Here is a 24,289-nt window from a genome sequence, read left to right on the forward strand (position 1 = left end):
AACTCCAGTGGTGTTTAATGGATTGATGATGGCACCTTGGCGAGCGACACCTCAGACTTTGAGAGCAGCCATCTCCAAAGACCAGGAATGAGAGGACTGATGTCTCAAAGACCTTCGACATGCTCATGGTGATCCGTACTAGTGATCTGGAGACCAGTGATGGGACTCCAGGAACTGGCATTTCAACCCTCCAGAGTGGTGCTAAGGACTGGTAGGCCAACTTGAATGCTCCCAGCACTGGGACTCTGGGGATTTGTGATGTGCCTCTGCAGGTCTGTACCAGATTGCTGGCAATCAAGCCAGGATTCTGAGGAATACTGCCTAGAATCCAGGGATCAACAATGGAATCACTGGCAGGTAAATGGACCTCCATCCAGGGGCTGGTGGTACTGTCTGGCAAATGCTGGTGGGGGACCCCCAGCATCAGGCATGCTGCCCTGATAGAAACTGCTGGAAGGGTCCCAGGACCCTCAAACAGGGCACCTCACTGACCAGTGTGGGCGGCACTGAAAGGGACAATGTCCTGAGCAGCCTGAAAGATCTTTGGCTTGGATAGAACCACCAAGTGCCTCAACAGCTCTCCAGGAGCTGGTGCTTGGCCATCATCCAGAAAAGAAGAGCTGACCCGTGAGAGTCTTTGCTCTCCTCTAACGCTCCCCCTCCCTCTACAGGATGTAGGAGAACACCTTCTCCTGGTCTTTCTTTGCTTTTTAGCCAGTACTGGGGATGGAGATGAGCACCAGCCAGAGATTGATGCTTTTGGAGTGCTATGGTGCTTGGAGCAGAGTCTAATCTTGTGGGCTCCAAGGCTGATGAGAGGGCAAACTCCATAAGGAGTGCTTGAAGACAAATATCCTGCTCCTGTTTTGGTCCGTGGTCTTAAGTTCTTGCAAATGCAACACTTGTTGCCCACATGGGTTTCCCCTAACCACTTCAGGCAGCTTGTGGAGAATCACTGACTAGCATAGGTTTTTGGCACCAGTCAGAAGACTTGAAGCCCCAGATTGAAGAATGCCCTATCCCTAGACTAAGTCCAGTAGGGGACTAATTAATTCTAACTTAAAACTGAGGCTACGTTTAGACTACAAGCCTCTTTCAAAAGATACTTTCGAAAAAGCCACTTTCGTAAAAGAGCATCTAGACTACAACCAGTACTTTCGAAAAAGCAAGCCCCCAGGCAGTCTGGATGCTCTCTTTCGAAAAAGCACAGTTTGCATTACATAGCGCCTTTTTTCAAAAGAGCATTTTCGAAAAAATGCATTATTCCTCGTAAAACGAGGTTTTCCATGGTCGAAAAAAAACTGCTGCTTTCTTTCGATTTACTTTCGAAAGAACGCTGCAGCAGTCTAGATGCAGGAGAAGTTTAAAAACCAAAAAAGGCCACTTTTAAAAAAAAAAAAAAAAAAAAAAACCCTGTAGTCTAGACATACCCTAACAGAACTATTAACTATACAACTTTTGACAACTATATATACACACAACAAATTCACTATTAGACGCAGTTGAGATAGGAAAGCTTGCCAAGGCAAGGAGATACTGTAAAATAGGGGTCACCAACTAGTAGATCGGCATCTACTGGTAGATCTTGAAGCCTCTGATAGGAGATCCTGACAGGCTTAGCCAAGAAGCTATCAAGCGCTGGCACTTCAGTTGCCCCTCCATTCACTATCATGCTGCTCCTGCCCACTGCCGTGGAGCTGTCCCCCCAATCCCTACCTCGCAGAAGCCTCCTGCTTGCTGTGCAGGGTGGGGGAGGAAGAAGAAGGGGTGCTGATGTCATAGTGTCCCTCCCACTTTTATACCCCATCTCCACACAGGGGGAAGGGGATGGAGGGAACATGGCAATACAAATCTGTGTCACTCACACACTGTGTGTCATTCTCACAAACACACACTGTACTGCACTCATCTCCCAATGCATACATGGGGGATTGTTGTTACTTCTGTTACTACTTGCAAAGTGGGTTATTTTTGGTTTTTGACTGGTCTGTGCATTTCGTAATTTCCATCTCTCTGTTACGCTTAAATTTAATGATTTGAGTAGTGAGTTCTAAAATGCCTAAACTGTCATGGCTGGAGTAATTATCCCTATGGAAACTGCTGCTCTCAGAAGTGGCTGGCACGTCCCTGCTGCCCCTGAGAAAGGCAGAGCAGGGGATCTCCACGTGCTGTCCTGGCCTGCAGACACCACTCCTGCAACTCCCATCAATCAGTAATGGGGAACCATGGCCAATAGAAGCTGTGGGCTCAGTGCCAGTGGATGAGGGGCAGCACATGGCACCATGGAGCCATTGCTGTGCATGCCAGCTGCTATGAGGAGTGGTACAGGGCCAAGGCAGAAGTAAACCTGACTTGACCCCACTGCTCCACCGCCCGGAAGCCGTCTCAGTTAAACAGTGCCCAGCTGGAGACTACTTCCTGAACCCGTCCCAGCCCAGAACCCTCTCCTACACCCAACCTCCTACCCCAGATGCGAGTCCCCCTGCACCCAAACTCCTTCCCAGAGCTTGCACCCTGAAACCCCTCCTGTACCCCAATCCTCCACCCTGGGCTAAGCCCGGAGTCCCTCTTACACTCCGAACCCTTTGGCCCAAGACTAGAGCCTGCACTCCAACCCCCTACCCCAGCCTGGTGAAACTGAATGAGGTTCGGGGAGGAAGGTAGATAGATTGAGCAAGGTGAGTTGAGGCCTTGAAGATGGGGTAGAGCAGGGGCAGGGCAGAGCAGGGGCAGGGCCTCAGAGAGGCAGGAACGAAGTTGGGCAAGAGTATTTGCGTTTGAGGTAGATCTTACATTGCACTTACATTGAAAAAGTGATCATGTGGTTAAAAAGGATGAAGACCACTGCTCTAAAACCAACACTGATGGTAAGAAGGAACTGAGGGAATAGAGAGGAAGCAGTGCCCTTTTTATCAATGCATAGACATAATCACTCCAGAGGGCACCAGAGGGCTCCTACAGATACCACTGAGAGAAAAACTTACAACACTGATGAATATGGTGAGCACACACAATGGAATCGACATGATCAAGCATTCAAAGAAGAAAAATTCTTGTAGGCCTTTTGGGAATAATTTTTCATGTCACAGCACTATTTTGTATTTACCTCTGCTTAAAACAATAGGCTGCCTGAGTTTCCATGTACAGATCACAGCATGACAGATTTATCAGATTAAGTGTTAAAGTCCTTTACATGAGGGCATCAGGGTGTAATAATTATGCCACAATCCACCTGAGCTAGATAACAACACTGTATTTATCACAAATTCCAGCAGTAAAGCATAATGTGTATTTCTAGCATTAGAACGTAACGAGACATCAGACTTTAATGCCATCCCTAGTCAAGGACTGAATACAGCAAGTGTAATTTTTGTGGGATTTTTGTTTTTAAGTAAATAGCAGTAGAAGCTGTTGGACAGCTTCTCAAAGGTTTGGAATGTGACATGTAGTTCCAGCAGAAATGGATTAGTGGGCAGAGTTCAAATGAGGTGATCAAAGGAGGAAAATAAATGTAGTTCTTTGCAGACATGCCTAAAAAAAGGGAATTTATTCTTTGGACAGCATGATAACATGAGTAGGTATATGCAATCTCAGAGATACAAATGTTTTTACAGTTAACTGTGAACTGTCTAGAAGGCAATACGCACCCGAAAACATCTGATAACACTGTGGTAACCACAATAGCAAAGTTTCTGTGGTTTGTGTTATAACAAGACTGAAATGTGTTTAATCGTATTCAAAGCTTTCTTGTGCTTTATTTTAAGTATTGGACTGGGCAAACATTTTCAGTCTTTAAATAGATTAACAGCAAAGACAACAAATAATTGAAAAGGTTTTGAAAAACAGAGAGTCTTCTGGCAGATCTTTCAGAGAGCAACAAAATGGGGAGCAAGTGCTTTTGGTGTCCAAAATCTTATGCAAGGCATCTATATGAACTTAGGTATTAACAATGAGGAAAGATGACAAAATTGTACATAAAACATTCATCTGACCTTCTGTGTGTGTATTTTTTCCCGTAGAATCATAGGCATTATAAAAAAAATTATCTATTGAGCCATCCAGTACACTCCCCACCAGACTTCTTACATAGTATACTCAAGTGAGTCTTCCAATCCAGTGTTAAAAAACTACTTTCACTGTGGGTATGTCTACACAGCACGGTTATTTCAGAATAACTAACGTTATTTCGAAATAAAGTGTACATCTACACACAAACAGTTATTCTGACATAACGTTCAGCCAGAGGACTTCTTACTCTGACTCCTGTAACACTCATTTTACGAGGATTAAGGGAAGTCAGAGGAAGAGTGTTCTGTTTTGAAATGAGTGCTATGTAGATGTGCCTCAATTTGAAATAAACTATTTCGACTTAAGATATGCAATTAGTGTAGCTCAAGTTGCGTGGCTTATTTCGAGTTTAGCACTGCTATGTAGATGTCCTCTGCCTGTCAGATGAGTTGACAGTAAAAGGACAGATTTCCCACAGAAATCTGCAAAAAATGTGCAGTTCCAAAAGAATACATGGACTGGATGAGCAGCCTTACATTACAGCATAGATGGTGTTTTCATGGAGACCAATCACTTTCATATGACCAGCAGTAGCAACAGTTTCAGCAGCAGCAGCCCACTAGACCAAGTACTCACAGAAAATAACCTGGTGCTTACCACCAGTGGTAACTGGAAATTAAAGATAGATATTATACAAGATACTATATAAAATACCCATAAAAGCATATCAACCAGAAATTGGTCATGATAAAACAATGGATGTGCAAGGTTCATCCAGCAAATTACATAGTCACAACAAGCACACAAAATGTTTAAAGCCCCCACCCAGTACAACAATACTGTATTGATTTAATTAATTTTGTAATGACAGTGGGAAGCTTCCAGATCTAGTACTACTTAATATCTGTTAACCCAGATGGCCTCTTTTAAGTAAGAATATAATGATGTATTTAATCTTGTATTCCTCAAGTAATTTCCTGATATATTATAGTGAATACCAGTATAGATACCATCAGATACAGTAATCAACAAAAAAAATCCCAGCTGTACTACAAGATTAAAGAGATTATGCAGATGGAAAACTTAATTGTAAAGGGAAATTATCATATTAAGATAAACAAACTATTGTAGTACTGGTGAAATCATGCACAGAACTGAAAATGTGTCTTATTTAGTGAAACCTGAATAACGTAATCAAGTGAAAACATTAAAAGATGCTGATGTAGAACTTGAGCCTCACCATTCAGGTCAACAGTTTTCCCAATTGACCTGGGAGCCACATTAAAACTGTAAGCCTTGGTCTACACTAGGGAGTTATTTTGAAATAACTCCCCTTATTTTGACACAATAAGCAGAGCATCCACACTTCAAAATAACAGGCTGGTTATTTCAAAATAACTCCTGCTGGTCACGAGGAATAACGCTTATTTCAAAATAGCATCAGTGTAATGCTCAGCTGCTGCTGTTTTGAAATAGGCCTCCAGAGGCCTCTCACAGCTGCACTTGTGGCTGCGCTGGCCACACTCGTGACAACTCCAATGCTTCCCTTCTCCTGCATACTTCAAAGCTACAGGCAGAAGGGAAAGGGCTTGTGGCACCAGGAAAGCCCTGCTAGCCCTATGCCACACAACACCCTTGAGTGAAGTCACGAGTGTACCCACTGCTCTCTATGTACGCCTTTCGGCTGTCAACATACCTGCAGCACCTTAGACAGGGGCAAAAGAGGGCACCATCCTGGACTGATGCGGAGATCCTGGATTTCATCAAGGACTAGGGGAATGTAACAGGGCATCTGCCCTGCACTGGCCCTTTAAAGAGTTAAAGCCCAGCCCAGGAGAGGGCTAGTGGAGCTGTGCAGCCAGCAGCTGTGGCAGATACAGCCAATTAGGGCCCAGCTGAGGGCAGTATAGACAGACTCCTGGAGGGGAGGAAAGTTTCAGACTCACTCTTGTTCCAGCTGTGGAAGAGGAGGAGGGACCTAGCTACCAGTGAAGCAAGAGGATTCCTGACACAGAGGCCTATTTGAAATCATGGGAGATTCCTGACACAGAGGCGGGCTGGGGAAAGGCAGGCAGAGCTGGAGAAGCTCAGGCCAGGAAAACTCCTAGGCTGCAGGGCATGAAGCAAGGCCTCAGAGGACTAGGGCTGCAGGGAGGCAGCCAGGGTAGGCAAAGGCAGCAGGTCTATACCCTCTTGCCAATGATGAGTGGCTACTTAAAACTGCAGTTTTCCCCTGAGTTAAGGGGCTAGATGACTGGCAATGGGTCAACTGAGGCAAGGTGGGCATAGGGGGTTAGTAGTTTCCAGAGGAGGACTACAGACAGTGGAGGCATATGGCAGGGCAGTACCCAGAGGGGAGAACACCATGGTCTAGGAGGGATGTGGGTCCCCCCACAGAGGTGGAGGAAGATCAAGAACAGCAGATGAAACCCCAGCCAAAAGAGGGCACTCGAAAGCTTAAAAGCTAACTCCCAAGTGACCAGCAGGAGGCGCCTGCAGCAGTGAGCCCCACTTTGTTATAGGGGACATCTAGGCTCCCCCACCTGCCCACAGGCTCCTGGCCTGGCCACTACATTCCCATGCCTACTTGTGCCTGAGCTGTGGGGGTAGCAATGCTCCCCTGGGATGTCCATGCTCCTATAGGAAAGTGCCCACTCTATAGGCAACAGATGGCTTTGCTCAAAGCACATCACCATCATCTGAACCAAGATCTTTAGTGTCAGCTCAGATTAGTGCTAGGCTTCATGCACAGTGTCTCCTGGGATGACTGCCCATGTCACTTTTCTTTATAGCTGGCCCAGCTGTGAGTGTGGCACATCCACCACTTCTGATGCCATCTTCTCAACCCTGCAAGTTCTGCTGGAGGAAGCACCCCAGGGAAGGCTTGCTGGGAGACCAGATGGCCTGCCTCCAGGCCTTGATGAGGAGCGCTGGGAGTGGGCCGAGGAGGAGTACCAGGTTGACCAGGAACAGAGGAAGGCCATATGGGAGCAGCTGCCATGCCAGCCTGAGGCTATGTGCTTCTCAATAACATCAGTCATAGAGCTCATGAACATATGTATGTAATGGGCCACTAACCACCACCACGCTCCCCTATTCCATGCCACCCTGGCTTCTCCTAGCCCACTTAGAGGCTACCAAGCCCCCTGAACACGTGGAATTGGGACCTCCCCAGTAGTCCAAGCCTAAACCCCCTCTCCCATTCCAGGTTATTTCCCCAGTCCCTCCCCTGTTGTGTATATCTTGCCCCCCACCCACTCCAAAAAAAGTTGTTTTTTCCAAACAAAAAAGGCTTCTTTATTTGGTCTGCAGAAGAGGGAGGGGAAGTAGAAAGGGAAAGGTGGGGGAGGAAAGACACATGGGGCAATGCAGGGGCCCCTTGTGGAGAGCTTCACAGGTGGCCTTGGCTGAAATTCTTCCTCGAGGCTTCCTGGATGAGCACAGTCTACTGATGTGCTTACCTAATGGCACTGGAGTTCAGCGGTTCCTAAGCCCTGATCAGCCGATCAGACTCTACCCCCAAACCTGGCAGGAAAGTCTCTGGTCACTAGGCATGCCTGGTCACTAGGCAGGCGCACATAAATGCCCCAGCAGGTGCCATGGTGTCCGCGGGCACCGCATGGGGACCACCGCAATGGACTATACATTTTAATTATAACAGCCTAGTATCTTAGATAATAACAGCCATCAACTATAAAATGTTAAATGTAAAGGATGACTTAAAAATGTAAAGGAAAGCTACTTCCTGAATTATAAATAAAAACATTTGAGACAGATGCAGACAAGTACAATTTTACTTGATCTGCTAAAGATGTCTGCTAAATGGTTCTTTAAAGCACCATCTTCTATCAGTCTTACCTTTGTGTATAAAGTCATCACTGAACACAGCTGCTGAGGTGATAATTCCCAGAATTGTATTGTATGAAAATGACTTGTAAAGACTCTGAAGCCTGTGCTTTTGCAGAGGGGGGAGAGAGAGAGAGAGAGAGAGAGAGAGAGAAGGGGGGGTGAGGGGAGGAGGAAGGACCTCTGTCAATGCAAAGCAAAGCAAAGGCTCCAGGTACTGGGGCTGTCTTATGCTGTGCTATATCCAGCCAAGCCAAAGGTGGAATGTGCTGCTCCATCATTTTCCCATTGTGGAAGAAAGCTTGATTGTTTGCACACCATAAATTCATTAAAGCAGCATGGACAGGGAGATCTTGGTGAGCAAAGATTAAATCTTTTTAAACAATTTTGTTTCCACTTTGAATTCCGGTCTTTCCCTTTGCAAACATTCATATGCTAATATTTGATTATTAGCCAGCAGAAGGTGGGTTTTTGTGCATCTATCCTAACTTGTAGCTAACTAGATCCAAATTATTATTTCAAGTTTGTAGAACTTAACACCTCACCAATATAATTTTACTCCTATTAAAAATCTAGAAAGAAATAGGGTTAATTAGAGTTAATCTTAGAGAAAGATACCAAGTGCCATGCTGTAGTGGACCATATTAAAATACTTCTGTTTATCTAAAAGGGAATACAGTGTGCCTATGTCTGGGGACAGAGAAGAACAGTATATAGGAGGAGACATAACAAAAATCAATTGTCATTTATAGGCTTAAGGAAATTCATTAGGTAAGAAACTAAGGGTACATCTACACCGTGCAGCTCTGCATCTACACAAGCCACCCGTTATTTCAAAATATTATTCAAAATAATGAGCATGCTATTTTGCCATCCCAGTAAACCATGTTGCATGAGGGATAAGGGATGGCTCAAAATAGTGTGTTATTTTGAAATTTGGTGCTGTGTAGGCCAAATTTCAAACTAAGCCATTTTGAATTATTTGAAATAAGATACGCAATTTGCTTGGAGCAAACTGAGTATCTTATTTCAAGTCTAGGGTGCTGTGTAGACACACTGACTAATGAGTCCATGAGCAAGCCAACAAAGATTTGTAAGTGCAATAATCAATCTAATAGACATAAGTTTGACATCACAGCTCATACTGAATTCAACAGAAGCTGCACTGAAACATCTAAACCAGTGGTTCCTAAACTTTTCGGCATCACACCCCCTTTTTTTACTTTTGAGAAACCCTCACCCCCCCTCCCTGCAAAAAATAGAGCAAAACTTGAGAGAAAAAAAAAAAAGGTACTGACCAGGCCCAAAAAACAGTCATGGCCTCTTTAATTCTCGGGACCAGTGTAAAGGTTCTGGTTACTCGAGGGGAAAAGGGGTTACTCGAGGGGTTGACCCCACACCCCCAAAAATTGCCCTTTTAAGAGCACAGCTGGCATTGCCGTTTTAAGGTAGCCATTTTGAAGTCTGCCCGGAATGTTCCATTCTCCCTCCCATCCCAGCCAGCCTGAGCTGTGCATGCTCCAGGGGATGCCCAAGCCAGGAAAAAACAACAAATACCAGACATGTCACATAGTATTTTTTTTTTTTTTTTTTTTTAAACACACTGGATGGACCGGGCTTTTTCTTGGGAGAGATTGACAGGTGACATGGGGAAAGGAAGGAGTCTGGATTGTCTCGCACGCCCCCTTGGAATGTCTTTGTGCCCCCCAGTTTGGGAACCTAAGGCCTAAATCTTTTCTTTAGATCAAACGGCCAGTCTATCTACAATTACAATTTTAAACATGTGGTACAGTTTACATCTTTACAAAAGCTATTCTACCTTCATAAATGTGTTTTTGAATTCACATCTGTTACTCCTGGGAAATCAGGGATTTTTCCTGGGGAATTACAGGAGTTTCACTTGTCCTCACACTTGACTGCCTTAAATCTCAATCTCACAGAATACACTGCTTCAAGGAGCAGTTCCAGGAACTGTAAGATAGGCAACCAGAAGGCATAGAATCATAGAATAATAGGACTGGAAGGGACCTCAAGAGGTCATCGAGTCCAGCCCCCCCGTCCTCAAGGCAGGACCAAGCTCCACCTACACCATCCCTGACAGATGTTTATCTAACCTGTTCTTAAATATCTCCAGAGAGGGAGATTCCACCACTTCCCTTGGCAATTTATTCCAATATTTGACCACCCTGACAGTTAGGAATTTTTTCCTAATGTCCAATCTAAACCTCCGCTGCTGCACTTTAAGCCCATTACTCCTTGTCCTGTCCTCAGAAACCAAGAGGAACAAATTTTCTCCTTCCTCCTTGTGACACCCTTTTAGATATTTGAAAACCGCTATCATGTCCCCCCTTAATCTTCTTTTTTCCAAACTAAACAAGCCCAGTTCATGAAGCCTGGCTTCATAGGTCATTGCAACAAAAACTTTAGAATGTCATTAGAATGAATGCCAATCAAATGCAGGAGCCTTTAAACTGAATCAACATGACTTTTGTTTATTAAGCAAGCTATTTTTGCTTATATAGCTTCTATCCAACTCAATGGCTCAAATCCAAACCATTAAATTCTAGAGTAGAAACAGTGCTAAAGTAGCATCTTTGTCACGTAAGAATGTGAATACTGATTTCTAATCACAAAGTTATGGGGGGGGAAATGAATAAGACGCCACTATGTGGAATCTGAAAGAACAAAATTAGCTGTTGATAAATGCTCACTTTTTAAATTGCAACCACTGAGCACAGCTGTACAAAATCTGATTTGACAGAAGTTATGTAATTATAACTTATCTCTTTAAAAACAGAGCGCCAAACTTCTTTCTTGTTTCATGCAAATGGGGTTTCTGTGGAATAAATGTGGTATAAATTTGACCATTTAAAATAACACAAACCATAAAATGATGCACTTATTTTTAAAAACCACTACTATATCACTGAAATGTTAAATGAAATCCATCATATTTGTAAGATCCACAATAATCATGTGAGAAATCATGCCACAAAATACTGCAAAACCAGCAAATGAAACTTCTGCATGTTTTTATGGATCCTACAAAGATGATGGATTGTCTTTATTATCTCACTGATATAGTTGCCAATTTTCAAAATAGATACTTGTAATGTGGAGGTAACCAATTCCTAGATGTGCCAGATTTTAACAGAGATCTCACATTTTTCTATAGTTAATGCTTCATTTGCAATACAAGTTGTAGTTATCATGATAGTACACAAAAGACACAAAATCACCAGGAATTCAGTATTTGTAGGGTTTGGTTATGATGATTGTTTTGCCATGTCAGAGTACTGCAATTTGGTTGGAGGACTGAGAAGGAAAGGCAACATTTTATTGAGGTATAGGTTGAACCTCTAGTCCAGCACACTCTGGTCTCATCCATGGTCCGACATGATTTTAGTTAGCCAGATGTCGGTTTATCATGGGTGTGGGCCAGGTTTCCCAAGGTCCCATAAAATTAGTGTACAGGCACCAGTCCTGGCTTTCAGTGTCCTGTGCTGCTGTTTACCCCTAATTTACTCCTATTTGTCTTCTAAGAGCCCAATAAGCAATGGACATGTTGGTAATGCTACTAGACAATACTGACCTCCTGTGGCTCAGCAAATGCTCTGGTTTGGCACCTGTCAGGTCCCAAGGATGCCGGACTAGAGAGGTTCAACCTGTATATAAAATCCATAAAAGAAATAAAAAAAAAACCACTAAACTATTTGAGATCATCCACTGAAACCAAAGACTGAAAACTGAAGCTAAGTAGGATACTACCCCTAAGAAATCCACATGTCTTTAAAGGATGCATTTACTTAAGCGATTAGCAAAGATGCAACAGAAATAGCATAAATCACTTCAAGACGGAGCTCGACATATTTTTGTCTATATCTTTAGGATTAGAATAGCAAAATAGATGTTGATGTGATTTAACCCTGAGAAATAAAGAGTTTCTATTAGATTGGGTTGGAAGTACTTACTAATAAATAAGTATCACCCTGACATGTCCCATTACCAGACCATATTGTTATAGTTGCTTGTAAAACTTGGACAACTTTAACCATTTGGGCTAAAATTTTCAGTGTTAGGTGACTGATTTTTGTTCTTTTTTCCCTTTCTTTCTTAAACTATTTCAGCCAAAATGGTTTAGCTATTCCCAAAAAAGAGGCTAGAGAAAAATATTTTGCCTGTCTTCAAAAATTCCAGTTAACATTTCCTAGAAAAAGTCTAGCACTTTGGAGCAGGGACAAAAAAAAAATTGACAGTGGGATAGACTTTGTCAATGATGTGCCTTTTGTTGTCCTTGTGAAAATCTATCCAAATTTTTATTTATATATAGATATATACATACACACGTGAAAACTCATAATTAATACATATTCAATTGAGACTTGCTAAAGATTTACATCTGTACTGAGCATAATTCAACCCAAAATTTAATAGGACTTTACTTGTAACTGCTGTTCTGAGCTGTTGTGGATTAGGCACAGGAACTGAAAGTAGGGAAATTATCTTTCTTGTGTGCTCATTAATCACCCATGGCACCCAAAAACGGCACGGAGAAAGAAACTGCTGGATTCAAATGGAGACAAGAAACAAACCCGGGGATTTGATGGAGTAGACTGGGACAGCAAGTTGTGAGATGATGGTAGGGGGAGCAGGGAGAGAAGAGTGAGAAGCTGGAAGCCAGGGACCAGGAGTCAGTGGGGCTGGAGAAGGTAAGTGTGGAGCATGACCTAATGGTGGGAGGGTGACACAAAACAGACACAGATCCAAGAGCGAGAAACACTGTTGCAGGCTTGGTGGGGGAAATATATAGAGTGAAAAAAGACAAATTGGATGAGAAGCTGGGGGCAACTAGGAATGGCCAGGCAAAATGATTGAAAGGAAGGTGGGTGGGTGGGGAGAAACTTAGGGGTACATCCTAGGTAAGTACACTGGAACCAGCATAAGAAGGCACAGGAGTAGAAACTGGGACTGGGCATGTGAGGAGAATGGGACATAAATGAAGAGCTGAGGTGGGGAAAAAATGGGATTGCAATAGTCTGGACAGGACAGAGCACAAGAGGTCAACTTTCAGAGGTATATAGGGGAGCAGGTAGAAGGGTTGCCGGACCAGAGAGTCCTGGACAAGAGAGGTTCAACCCTAGCAGATAATGTCAAAATTCATGGATAATGTCTGTTGTCATTCATTTTTCTATATATTGCTAATGTCAATAAAAGAACTACTGCAGTTTTCTGTTATATACAGTTTCCTCTTCCCCCATATAGATTATTTTTCAGGCTCAGTGATACGGATTTCAGTGTAACTGAACAAAGCTATACCCTTCCCAAGTTAGTTTTCCATTTTAATTTGTCTTTCCTTATTCTAGGCAATTTTCCAAATCCCTTTTAAAGACCCAATGTGGGAGTTTCTGGCTTAAAATACAGATTATTTTTAAATAGCTTCAAAACCCTATGCAGTTTTGGTTGATGCAGGTAAGAAAAAGGACTTCTTAGCCCCACAGGCAAATATTAGAAGTGAAAGTTTCACCCAAATGCTTTATCCATAATACAATGGCTTAGAGTAGATCAATAATCACCAAATGGTGAGAAATACCTCTTTAGGGGTGTGTGGAAGAACGTTCAAGGGGGAGGGTAGCCCTCCCAGAGTTCAGGGAGGACACATCACACTTCCAGCTCTGTTCTGCAACAAGTCTAGCTTCACCCCCAACCTTGCTCCTCCCCTGACCTTGTTCAGCCTTCCAATCTTGCTCTACCTCCAATCCCAGGCCAACCCAAGGGAGGGAGTGTCACACTTCCAGGCCTGCTACCGCCTTAACTCCAGTCAGCCTCCAGCTTGCTCTGCCCCCTCTCCTCCAGCCCACCTCCATCTTTAGAACCAAGCTTCACTGCTGAGGATCGTTTGGCTGTGAAGTAATGGAAGGGAGCACAGACAGATTCAGTTAACAGTAAGGTGAGTAACTGGAAAAGTTTAGTGATAGAAATGTAGCTGTGTTAGTCTGGTGTAGCTAAAACAAAATACAGGACTATGTAGCACTTTAAAGACTAACAAGATGGTTTATTAGATGATGAGCTTTCGTGGGCCAGACCCACTAAGTGACTCAACTGCAGCCTTACATTAAGTTTTCAGCTTTTATCATGTAATGAAACTAGAAACTATCCTTAAACTTGATATTGCTTTGCATTTCTGGAGGGATTTCAAACTGGAGATTAGCAGCCTATTCAAACACAGAACATGAACATTGTCTGTTTTGTTCATTAGCTACCATAAACCACTCTTAAATTTTGGCCTATTGTTAAATATCACATCACTGGTATAACAAGTTATGCAAAAAACAGCTGCCCTTATAACCTATGTGAATTATTGCCTTATGAACAATTTTTTAAAATGTGTGGGTTTTAATTTTAAAAAGTAAAATGAATAATAAGAATACTCATTTAAGTAAAAAAGTTATATTGCAAGACTCAGAATTAAACCCAAACTAACTTCTAGTATAACTCCACCACTGCTTAGAGTTCCACTAGAAATTAATCTAGCCCAGTAAAAACATGATAATTAATTGCCACTGAACCAGACAAGTTGCCAATTTAATTTCATCCAGTTAAATAAATTGCTGTTGAGGACACAGGTTGGACCTCCCTGGTTCGGCACCCTCGGGAACTGACCAGTTCTTAATGACAGGGGCAGCATTCCCAAGGGGCAGGGTTGCAGGGAGCCAGAGTCAGCTGGGGACTCCATCTGATCCCTGGCTCCCACAGTGCTGCCCCTTTGAAATGCTGCCACTGTGTTTCAAAGGGGCAGCATTAGCAGAACCTGCAATCAACTAGGGACTCCAGCTGATCCCGGGCTCCTGAGGTGCTGCTCCTTTGAAATGCCACAGCTGCGTTTCAAAGGGGCAGCTGCACTGAGCCTGAGGTCAACCGAGGACTCCCGTTGATCCCAAGCTTCCTCAGCGCTGCCACTTTGAAACACCACTGCAGCATTTCAAAGGGTCAGCACGCACAATTAATAGTGATTAAATGTTTTAATCACACAATTAATTGTGATTAATTTTTTTTAATTGCCTGACAGCCCTATTTCTTAAATTCTTTTGTGGAGACAGCTTGCAAAGTATTTCCTCAAAAGATGAACATTGAGGCTGAAAGTACTAATTATCTGTGCTCTGTGTCTATTTTTAGAGTCCTAATCACAAATGTCCAAGTAGAAATCTCCCTACAAAGAAAAAAGGTGTTGATCTGTACACCAGATACAACTGAGACTCTAGTTACAACTGAAAAACTCCAGATACAACTGAAAAACTCCAGATACTATAACCTGTGGTTGGATGAAAAAAAGGTGCCTGTTGTATCTGTTAATTTATCATCTTCTGTTTATAGTTATATAGTGTGTACACATGTGTAGGTGGGGTGTTATTTTGTGCTTAAAATTTTGTTATTCAGTTTTGCTTTGTATACCCTGCTTCACTCTTCCTACAACATAGGTTATCTGCCTGCTGTAGATTAGCTGTTGTGCACTAGTGTTCACATAGGGCTTTCAAATTCAATGGCAGATCACTCAGCAGAGCCCAATTTTGATTGGCATTATGCCAGTGCTAGTGAGACAACAGTAGTCCAGATTCATGCTAAGGCTAATGGTTAAGCCAGTCAAAGCTAGTTTTCCTGGCCACTGTAATACTATTGAGAGGCACATGACCACACATGCTGAAAGACCAAATGTGCAGCACTAGAAAATAAGGATGACAGAATATGAAGAATGAACAGAGCTGACTTGAAATTGGACAACTGTGAGAATCTAAAGACTCAAAACCAACTATTACAAAAAAAGCTGTAATGGTTGAACTAGAGGTGCATACTACAGCTGCTGATGTCCAAGATTCTTGCACACACTGTCCTTCTTGCATCCCTGCATTGTCTTTTCCTCACAAGCTAAGTGACACCTTTCCACCGGTCTCATTTTCAGGTTCCTCCTGAAACTTCCCACAAAGAACTGTGCTAAAGTTTTGTGTGCCCTTCTCATTTTCCTCCTTTTTTCCATACCAGGGTCTCTATTCTCCCACAGTATGGGCTGCTCTACATGCACCACCATTCCCAGTTCCCTCACACCGTCAATTCCCTTCAATTCCATACCAGGATTTCTATGTGCCCCCCATTCTTCCCCAAGGTAGGGGTACTATATGCCCCCTACAGCAGAGTCCTTTAATCCTTTCCCCATACCTCTGCCTCAACCCTTGCTGCCATAGTGGAGTCCCACAATCTCCATACCACCATTAGGGGTTCTGTCCCCCTTTTCTATACTAGGTTCTCCCTTTTCCCTCCCACCAATGGCAGAAGCTGTGTTAACACCTCCCCTTCATTCTTCTGTCAGAAGATAAGATATTCAAGATGTCAACATGTTACACTGTACTGGGAAAATAGGCAGAGATGAGACTGGAGTATTTTTATACTGGGAGATATTAATGGATGCCACTGACAGTTGTTTGATCTAAAGATAATAGTGGAGGCATTTGGGGCTGTGGCTGTGCTAAACAGCTGGCAGAGACTTCACTTGTCCCCCAATGTCCCATTTTTGTCACTTTTTTCCCCTCAAAAACAAAAAATAAACCCACAACAGGGTTCTGGCCACTGATGCCTAGTACATTACCTGAAATTTTGGAATTAGTCAGCTGGAGCATTCATATTACATACATTCAAGTTGATGGCATTTCTGAGTTTTAGGCCTTCTTCACAAACTCAATTAATCTACCAAAAAATAACCCGTCACAAAAAAAAACAAACCAAGTTTAAACAACATCAAGATTTCAGAATCAAGGGCTCAAAAACTGGTAAATACTAGAATTACGATTAACCATGAAACCTTTGTTGAGCCCCCATGTGCATATGCATCACAATACAGATTAATTATAGGAGTTTATGTACTAGTTTATCCTCAGAACTCTGCCTCATTCAGTGGCCAAAATTTATATACATAAATGAAAAGGGTAAATGATGCATTTTCCCTTCAAATTCATTCTCAATTCTTATTTGACCACAGGTGAAGCAGATACCTGGAATGGATAATTTTAGTTTGATTAGTTAAAGTTCAGCAAAGTTACAACCAATGAAAACAGAGTATTATAATGGAAAGTGTTGGGCAACCATAACAACTCCACCTATAATGTATGTTTTACATTTCACTAAAATCCTGTAGCATTAGAATCCATGAAATTCTGAATGTATTCCTGCAGTTGATGTGGACCTCCTACAAAACCATGCACACGTCACTTTCCAATTCTAGTCAGTGCAAAATGTCTCTGTCTTTAGTGAGAGCTGGAGCAGACCCTTTAAAATGGAGTTTCAGAGGAGCTAAGCATGGACAGTTTTGGATTCTGAGCATTTCTAAAAACTTGAGCTCAGTCTCTGTACTTCAATTTTGCATATGTAAAATGTGGATAATTCTTCCTGGTCTTGGGAAGGGGATGAGAAAATCTCTCTCGCAACTATGAATGGATAGTCAGGCACTATAGTGATGAGCACCACACAAAACTATAAATAAAATAAATACTGAATTTATGTAAGCTGACTGCCAAAGCAACAGATTTTAAATTAATCTGTAGTAGCTGGTTAACACAATAAAAGGATACTATAGTACCGTTCTATTTTACAAGAAAAGTGTTATTATTAATTTGATTAACTTGTCTTATAATAGCCTCTCTGCTGCTTAAACAGTCTCAAGGGGCCTAAGGTCCATTTATTATACATGTGGTCAGGAGAACGATCAAGAGAAACATTTTACTTTTCTCCTGCTATAAAAAGTTCAGGATGCAGTCATAAAGATTTTTGTACCCATGGGGATTCTGGTTGCAATATTAATGCCATAAATAAAATTAATATTGGTGTACTATCATGTATTCAGTCTACGTAGACAGAGGGTTAATATTTAAAAGTTTGATTGATGATCCAGTGGTACACTGAAAAACACATTAGTAACCACATAATGTCTGAATCTACATAGCAGTTCCATTGTTCTGTTTTCAGTGTGTATATAACCAAATCATTTTTAAAGAAGACTGTTCTATCTCAATCTTCAACTTGTATGTATAAAGACACACATGACACTCAAAACACTGATTACTTTGGAAAAGTGAACTTTTAGTAAGAATGAGAACTTCGGTAATGTGTTTTTCTTGTGCCTCAATTTTCTGAAATTATTAGAATAAACTTGGAACTTCATCCGAAACATTTTTATAGGTATGCGTTATGGTCACATTTTACTCTTTTGTTCTTTCATGCTATGTATTTTCCTCTTCTGTTCTTGCATATAGCCTCAACTACATAGGACCATCTGATATGTTTCTTTCTTGGAGATTTCTATTGCTAATATACAAACTGGATACATCAAATCATTATTAAAAATCAGTAAGTGATTTTTTGGGTTATCTATATAGCTGGTTTTTATTTCATGTAGCATTTTTACCAATTGGTTGTCTAAAGAGATCTATTCCAAGCATAAAAATTATTTAGATTACAACACATTTAGTGTAATGAAAGCATTTGATAAGAAAAAAATATTCACATTACAACTGTAAATGATCTTTGGTGTGAAGGCTAACCAGGGAGTGATATTGTATGCTATAATGATGAAACAATTAAGAAATAAGATATTTGTTCAAAACCAGTGGGATTTCAAGTACTGAGCTGGAGCAGCTTCTGGCCTGCAGCGGGAAGAGGGGGTGCTTGAGCCTAAAAGTGGGTGGAGGAGTTCCACCAGCCTGGTTGGAGCAAACCCCTGCCCACCCTTTAATGGGTTAATCAGTTAAACAATGTACTTAAGATTTCCAGAAAGCCTTTGAGAAGGTTCCTCACCAAAGGTTCTTAAGTAAATGAAGTTGTAATGGGATAAGAGGAAAGGGTGAATAAAGAAAAGTTATTTATTAGTTCCCATAATAGAAGAACTAGAGGACACCAAATGAAGTTAATGGGTAGCAGTTTTAAAACTAATAAAATAAAGTTCTTTTTCACACAGCACATAGTCAGTCTGTGGAACTCCTTGCCAGAGGAGGCTGTGAAGGCTAGGACTATAATAGAGTTTAAAGAGAAGCTAGATAATGTCATGAAGGTTAGGTCCTTAAAAGGCTATTAGCCAGGGGATAGAAATGGTGTCCCTGGCCTTTATTTGCCAGAGACTGGAGAAGGATGCCAGGAGACAATTCGCTTGATCATTGTCTTTGGTACACTTCCTCTGGGGCACCTGGTGCTGGCCACTGTCGGCAAGAAGGCTACTGGGCTAGATGGACCTTTGGTCTTACACCCAGTACAGCCATTATGTTCTAAGGTCCTCTCATGGACTGATAACTGGTTAAAAGACATGAAACAAGGAATAGGAATAAATGGTAAGTTTTCTGTGTGGAGAGAGGTAACCAGTGGGGTGCCACAGGGGTCTGTCCTGTGGTCATTGTGGATAGTTTGCTGAAAACATCCACTCAGTGTGCTGCAGCAGTCAAAAAAGCAAATAGAATGTTAGAAATCACTAAAAAAAAAAAAAAAAAAAAAAAAGAGAGAGAATAAGAAAGAGGAATATCTTATTGCCTCTGTATTAAACCATGGAACGTCCACATCTTGAATACTGCATACAGATGTGGTCACCTCATCTAAAAAAAGATATATTGGCATTGGAAAAGGTTCAGAAAAAGGCAACAAAGAGGGCACTTACCAGGTGTGCAGTGCAAGGGTGAGGTCGGCCAAGGGACCAGTGAGGAGGGGGATGCCATAGGCCGCAGCACCTTAGGAGTGCTCGGGTAGAGGAATGGGGCAGCCAGGGGCTACGTCTAGACTACATCCCTTTTTCGTAAAAGGGATGTAAATTAGACGTATCGCAATTGCTAATGAAGCGGGGATTTAAATCTCCCCTGCTTCATTAGCAGAGTGGCCAGGCAGCCACCACATGGCCCTCACCCCAGCTCTAGCCCAGGGGAGTTGGGGACAGCAGAGAGCTAACCAGGTGAGCCCCCACACCTGCACCAAGCCCATCACTACCATTAACTAACCTTGAAGCAGCACACTGCTGTGTGGCTCTTCTGAGGAGGTTGGTAGAACTAAAATTCTCTCTCCACGCCTGCGCAAGAGCACACCTTACAGAGAACCTTGGTCCATAGCAGAGTCTTGCACCACACACTGTAAAGAACTACCATTTTGCTGGGCTGAAAAGACTATATACATTGGGGAAGGCTTCTCAAGTTATATGACTCACTTCATTAACCAACCAACGAATACAGGTTGGACCTCCCTGGTCCAGTTTCTTCGGGACCTGATCGGTCCCGAACAAGGAAATTTGCTGGACCGGAGAGGTTCCCTGCCACTAGCCCCCTACTTACCACAGGCTCTATTTCCAGCCACAGGACTGCCAGGCTCCCCTTGCCGGGCTGCTCGCAAGACTGCCAGGCTTCCAACTGCCGACCCCCAGTCACTGGGGCTCTCTGGCCTAGGAATTTCTATGGTCCAGTTGGACCATGACCAGAGAATCCTGGTTTAGGGAGAGACAATCTTTAAACTGCTTTCCCTCCATAAGTTCTGTCTGTTCACTCCTTAATTGATCTTGACCTAAAACCTGTGAATCCAATCTATGAAGGGATTGTGACTAATTGATTCCACTCGTGACAAACAGCAGCTGCCTCATTCAAGGAAACAATTTCCCCTTCCTCCTTTATACACATGTAAATCCAACCACCACAGAAACCCATTCTGATGTTAGATCAAGACATCAACTGCCTAGATCACATCTTCTGTTCCTGAGCAAGCTTACAAAGAAACTAGTCAAAGGCTAACAAGCTCATCTAACTGGAGCTAGGGTCCTACAGCTGACACCATGGATTCAGGCAGGAATATGGGACAGAAATAGCTTTGGTGGGATTAATGGGGGATTTCCTGCTGGTAATATATGGTGAACAGACCTCTTTTCTCATCCTTGTGGAACTTCAGTGAAATATTTGATACTCTTGACCATAAAATACTGCTGTCCTGCTTGAGAGAAAAGGCAGGGGTCCAGAAAGAAACACTCTAAAAAGGTATGAATCTTGCCTAAAGGGACAGTCTCAAGAAGGAAACTGCACCTCTGCTACCAGACTTCTCACCTCTGGAGTCCCATACAAGGATCAGTTTATTTCTCTGGTCCTGTTCAATATCAATGTCACCACTAGGAGAAGTGGTAAGATAACACAGACTTATGTGCCAGCAATATGCAGATGACACACAAGTTCTATAACTACCAATAAGCAGTCTCCTGTTTGGATGAGATTAATTTATGGATGAAAAATAGCTGAACCCCTATGGTGGGTTATACTAGTGAGCACAGGAAAGTACTTTGAGTACTCTTCAAACACTATGTAGTGTCCTTTGGATTCCTTCAGTTTCACTTGATTGCTGCTTTTTACCATCACACTGGGTAACAGGTATGAACAGCTAGAAAGAGACAAGCACAGTCCTCCCTGGATGGGTTATTTCACAGTGGATTTTCATTACTGAAGAAAGTTAAAAGAATTATGTTTTTGCACCAAAACTTTTCCTTTGATAGCTCAATTAAGATGAGGGAAAGATTTCTAGTAAAAAATAACAGGAAAAACGTATTTCCCCCTTAATTACTTTTAGCAGAATTCTGTGCCAAAAAAATAAAAAATCCTCATGCAAAATTCTGTGTGTCAAAACACTACAGAATCATACCAGTTTCAAATTATTTTAGTAATTTATTTCAAATAGCTATCAGCAACTACATAACAATGCAAAGAAAAATTCCTCCAGAAGTAGAGTTAAGGAAACTCCTACAACAGTTCCTGTTTCTCTATCCCATCCCTCAAGAGTCCAGCTGCAGGGCCAAACACCCACGCCCACTTCCCTCAAAGAGCAGCAGTAGGATGCCCTCCAGACCAGGCGCTTGCATCCCCTACCCTCAGAGCCCAGCTGTAGGATGCCATCTAGCTCCCTCATACTCACATACCCCATTTCCTCCAGACCACAGTAGCAGGCCTCCAGCCCAAAAACTCACACCCTCTTCTCCCCAAAGCCCCAGGTGGTCAGCTGCTCCCAGCTCAGACACTAACATCCATTCCCTCCCAGAGCCCAAAGATCAAGAGAACCAAACAGCCTGATTCTGAGTGCAAGGCTTGTGTGGAGATTCCTGCACACCACCTCTTTCCTTAGGGCATGCTGAAAACTGCAGCTGCAGCAAAGTTGGAAACCCTCCAGCTCCCTCCCACTTCCCCTGGCACTATCATCTTGGTGAATTATGCTTTGCCACAACTATCAGCTCCTTAGTAGTGGCCAGCAGCTCTGTAGCCCTTATTTTTCAGGAAGAAAAGGACATTCTGTGCAAAAAAACAAAAACAAACCCCACCCCACACAAAATATTTTCTGCACAAATTTTGCATACGCAGTGGCACAGAATTCTTGCAGGTATAAACTTCATGCCATGGTTGTGAAGTATATGTGAGCAGGCCCCCCCTCAGCAGTACACAGCTCTGCTGAATTAAATGGAGGAGCATCAAAGAGATACAACTGGCCAGTATATGGCAGAATTGGATTCAAATCTCTAAGGGATAAAAAAAGGAAACAAAAATCATAACATCCAAAACATACAATCTGCTATTTTGGATCAGCCACAGGGTCCATCCTGTCTAGCATCCTTGCCCTGACAGAGACCAGAACCAGATGCTTAAGAAAGTTTAAGAACCTGCAGTACACAGTTGTGAGATAACCTGAGGCTACACAGAGGCATGGGTGAGACTGAACAATTACAGATTGGTTTAAACCCTGAAGTTTAATATCCCCTTCCAAAAAATTCAGATATATTTTGCTATAATTGATAATTGTTATAACTCTTTATATCCATACAGATATGCACATATTCAAATCAATTCAATATGAACTACAAACTGAGAACACTGTACTAATGATATCATACAATAAGGATCACATAACTTGACCCTATATAAAAAGGGATATAATTAATGTTTTTAATCACATAATCTAATCTCAGAAGTAATTACAAAAATGTACTTATTTTATAAAAACAATCCATTTTTAAAATCAGTAAAATTTTGCTACATTTTAATTTGATTTTATTACACATTATGTTAGCAAATAATATGGAATTTAAGAGGGGCAGAAGCAATTTTTACTGGGTATTTATAAGATACACATATTTTGAAGAACACTTACCATCAGAGCTTGTCAATACAAAACTCTCAGCTTGAGATTGCTTCTTTCCACCTACAGTTTTGGGAAACCAGTGAAGATCTAAGGGGTAGATATCATCAGGAAGCTTCACTACTTGAGTTGTCTCACTAGTTAACAAGTTCCATTTCATGATGTGGTGATCATCACTGCATGAATATAGCTCATCAGCTGTAGTCCAACCCACACAGCTAACCAATTCTTTATGTGTAACTGAATTAAGGAAGTCTTGAATTGTGGTTACTGAAAGTAATCTTAGACTACATCTCTTCTCTCAGTATTTCAAAATTAAAGGAAAAAGTACTTCAAATTCTTTAATTTTGGCTATGTAAAGAAACTGATCTACATGCAGAAGTTACTTTTCTTTCTGTAAGATCTTTACATTGCATTACTTTTCTTTGTGTCAAGAAGCAACAGAAAGTTAGAAGAAAATAATTAAAAAAGGAATTTAACAGAGTGTGACTTTGAAAGTATTATGTCTAATTTAACAATACATCAATTAAACACAGATAAAAGCTTAGGCTCCACCAACAGGAGGGCCTTGGTGTCAAAATACCTAAGGGTATGTCTACACAGCAGTGTTATTTTGGAATAACTAACGTTACTCCAAAATAACATAGTCCACATCTACACAGTAAGCCATTATTTTGACATAATATTTTGACAAAATGTCGAGCTAGAGAATTTCTTACTCCAACCCCATAACCCTCATTTTACAAGGAGTAAGGGAAGTCGAAGGAAGAGTGTTCTCTCTTGGAATTCCTGATGCATAGACAGCACCAAAAGCTGAAATAAGCTATTTCGACTTAAGCTATGCAATTGATGTAGCTCAAGTTGCATAGCTTATTTTGGCTTTAGCCCTGCTGTGTTGACCTGCCCAAAGTCAAAACCACATTTAACCAGATTGTGGTTTTTATTATAGCAGTGTCAAATGAATCTCCACTGCTTGTGAAAGAGTTACAGGGTTGTAGTAATAAGGAAGTATACACTTCTTGGTGCTCTTGTTTTAGTCTTATTGCACACAAATTGATATACGAATGCAATTATTTACCACAAAAGAAAATCTTGCAACATTTAATCCGCTAAAAGAAGCCGCAGGGGTATGTGAAGGGACAATTAAAAAGCTTTCCTGCAACATCTTGACACTTTGTAGAAGATGTTGAACACCCTAGATTCCAACAAAAGTTACTGAAAATGGAAGATACCAAGAACTCTACTTGAGGTGCTCAACAACTTGCAG

The 24,289-nt window shown here is 41.9% G+C and overlaps 1 protein-coding gene across 6 annotated transcripts in view; it reads right to left on the reverse strand.

The window, feature by feature from the left end:
• Positions 1-24,289, reverse strand: part of IFT80 (intraflagellar transport 80) — a 156,124-nt gene that overhangs the window by 125,823 nt on the left and 6,012 nt on the right. For 4 of the 6 annotated variants that reach the window (XM_075937826.1, XM_075937827.1, XM_075937824.1 and 1 more), the window contains one exon: positions 23,035-23,253. The exons of 1 other annotated variant lie outside the window; for it this stretch is intronic. In XM_075937826.1, the coding sequence (XP_075793941.1) occupies positions 23,035-23,253 (219 nt within the window). Of the gene's footprint in view, positions 1-11,446; positions 11,520-23,034; positions 23,254-24,289 lie in introns of those variants that run through there. One more of the 6 variants, XM_075937829.1, reaches the window with a different exon arrangement.

The sequence above is a fragment of the Pelodiscus sinensis genome, chromosome 10, assembly GCF_049634645.1.
Source record: "Pelodiscus sinensis isolate JC-2024 chromosome 10, ASM4963464v1, whole genome shotgun sequence".
NCBI lineage: Eukaryota > Metazoa > Chordata > Testudines > Trionychidae > Pelodiscus > Pelodiscus sinensis.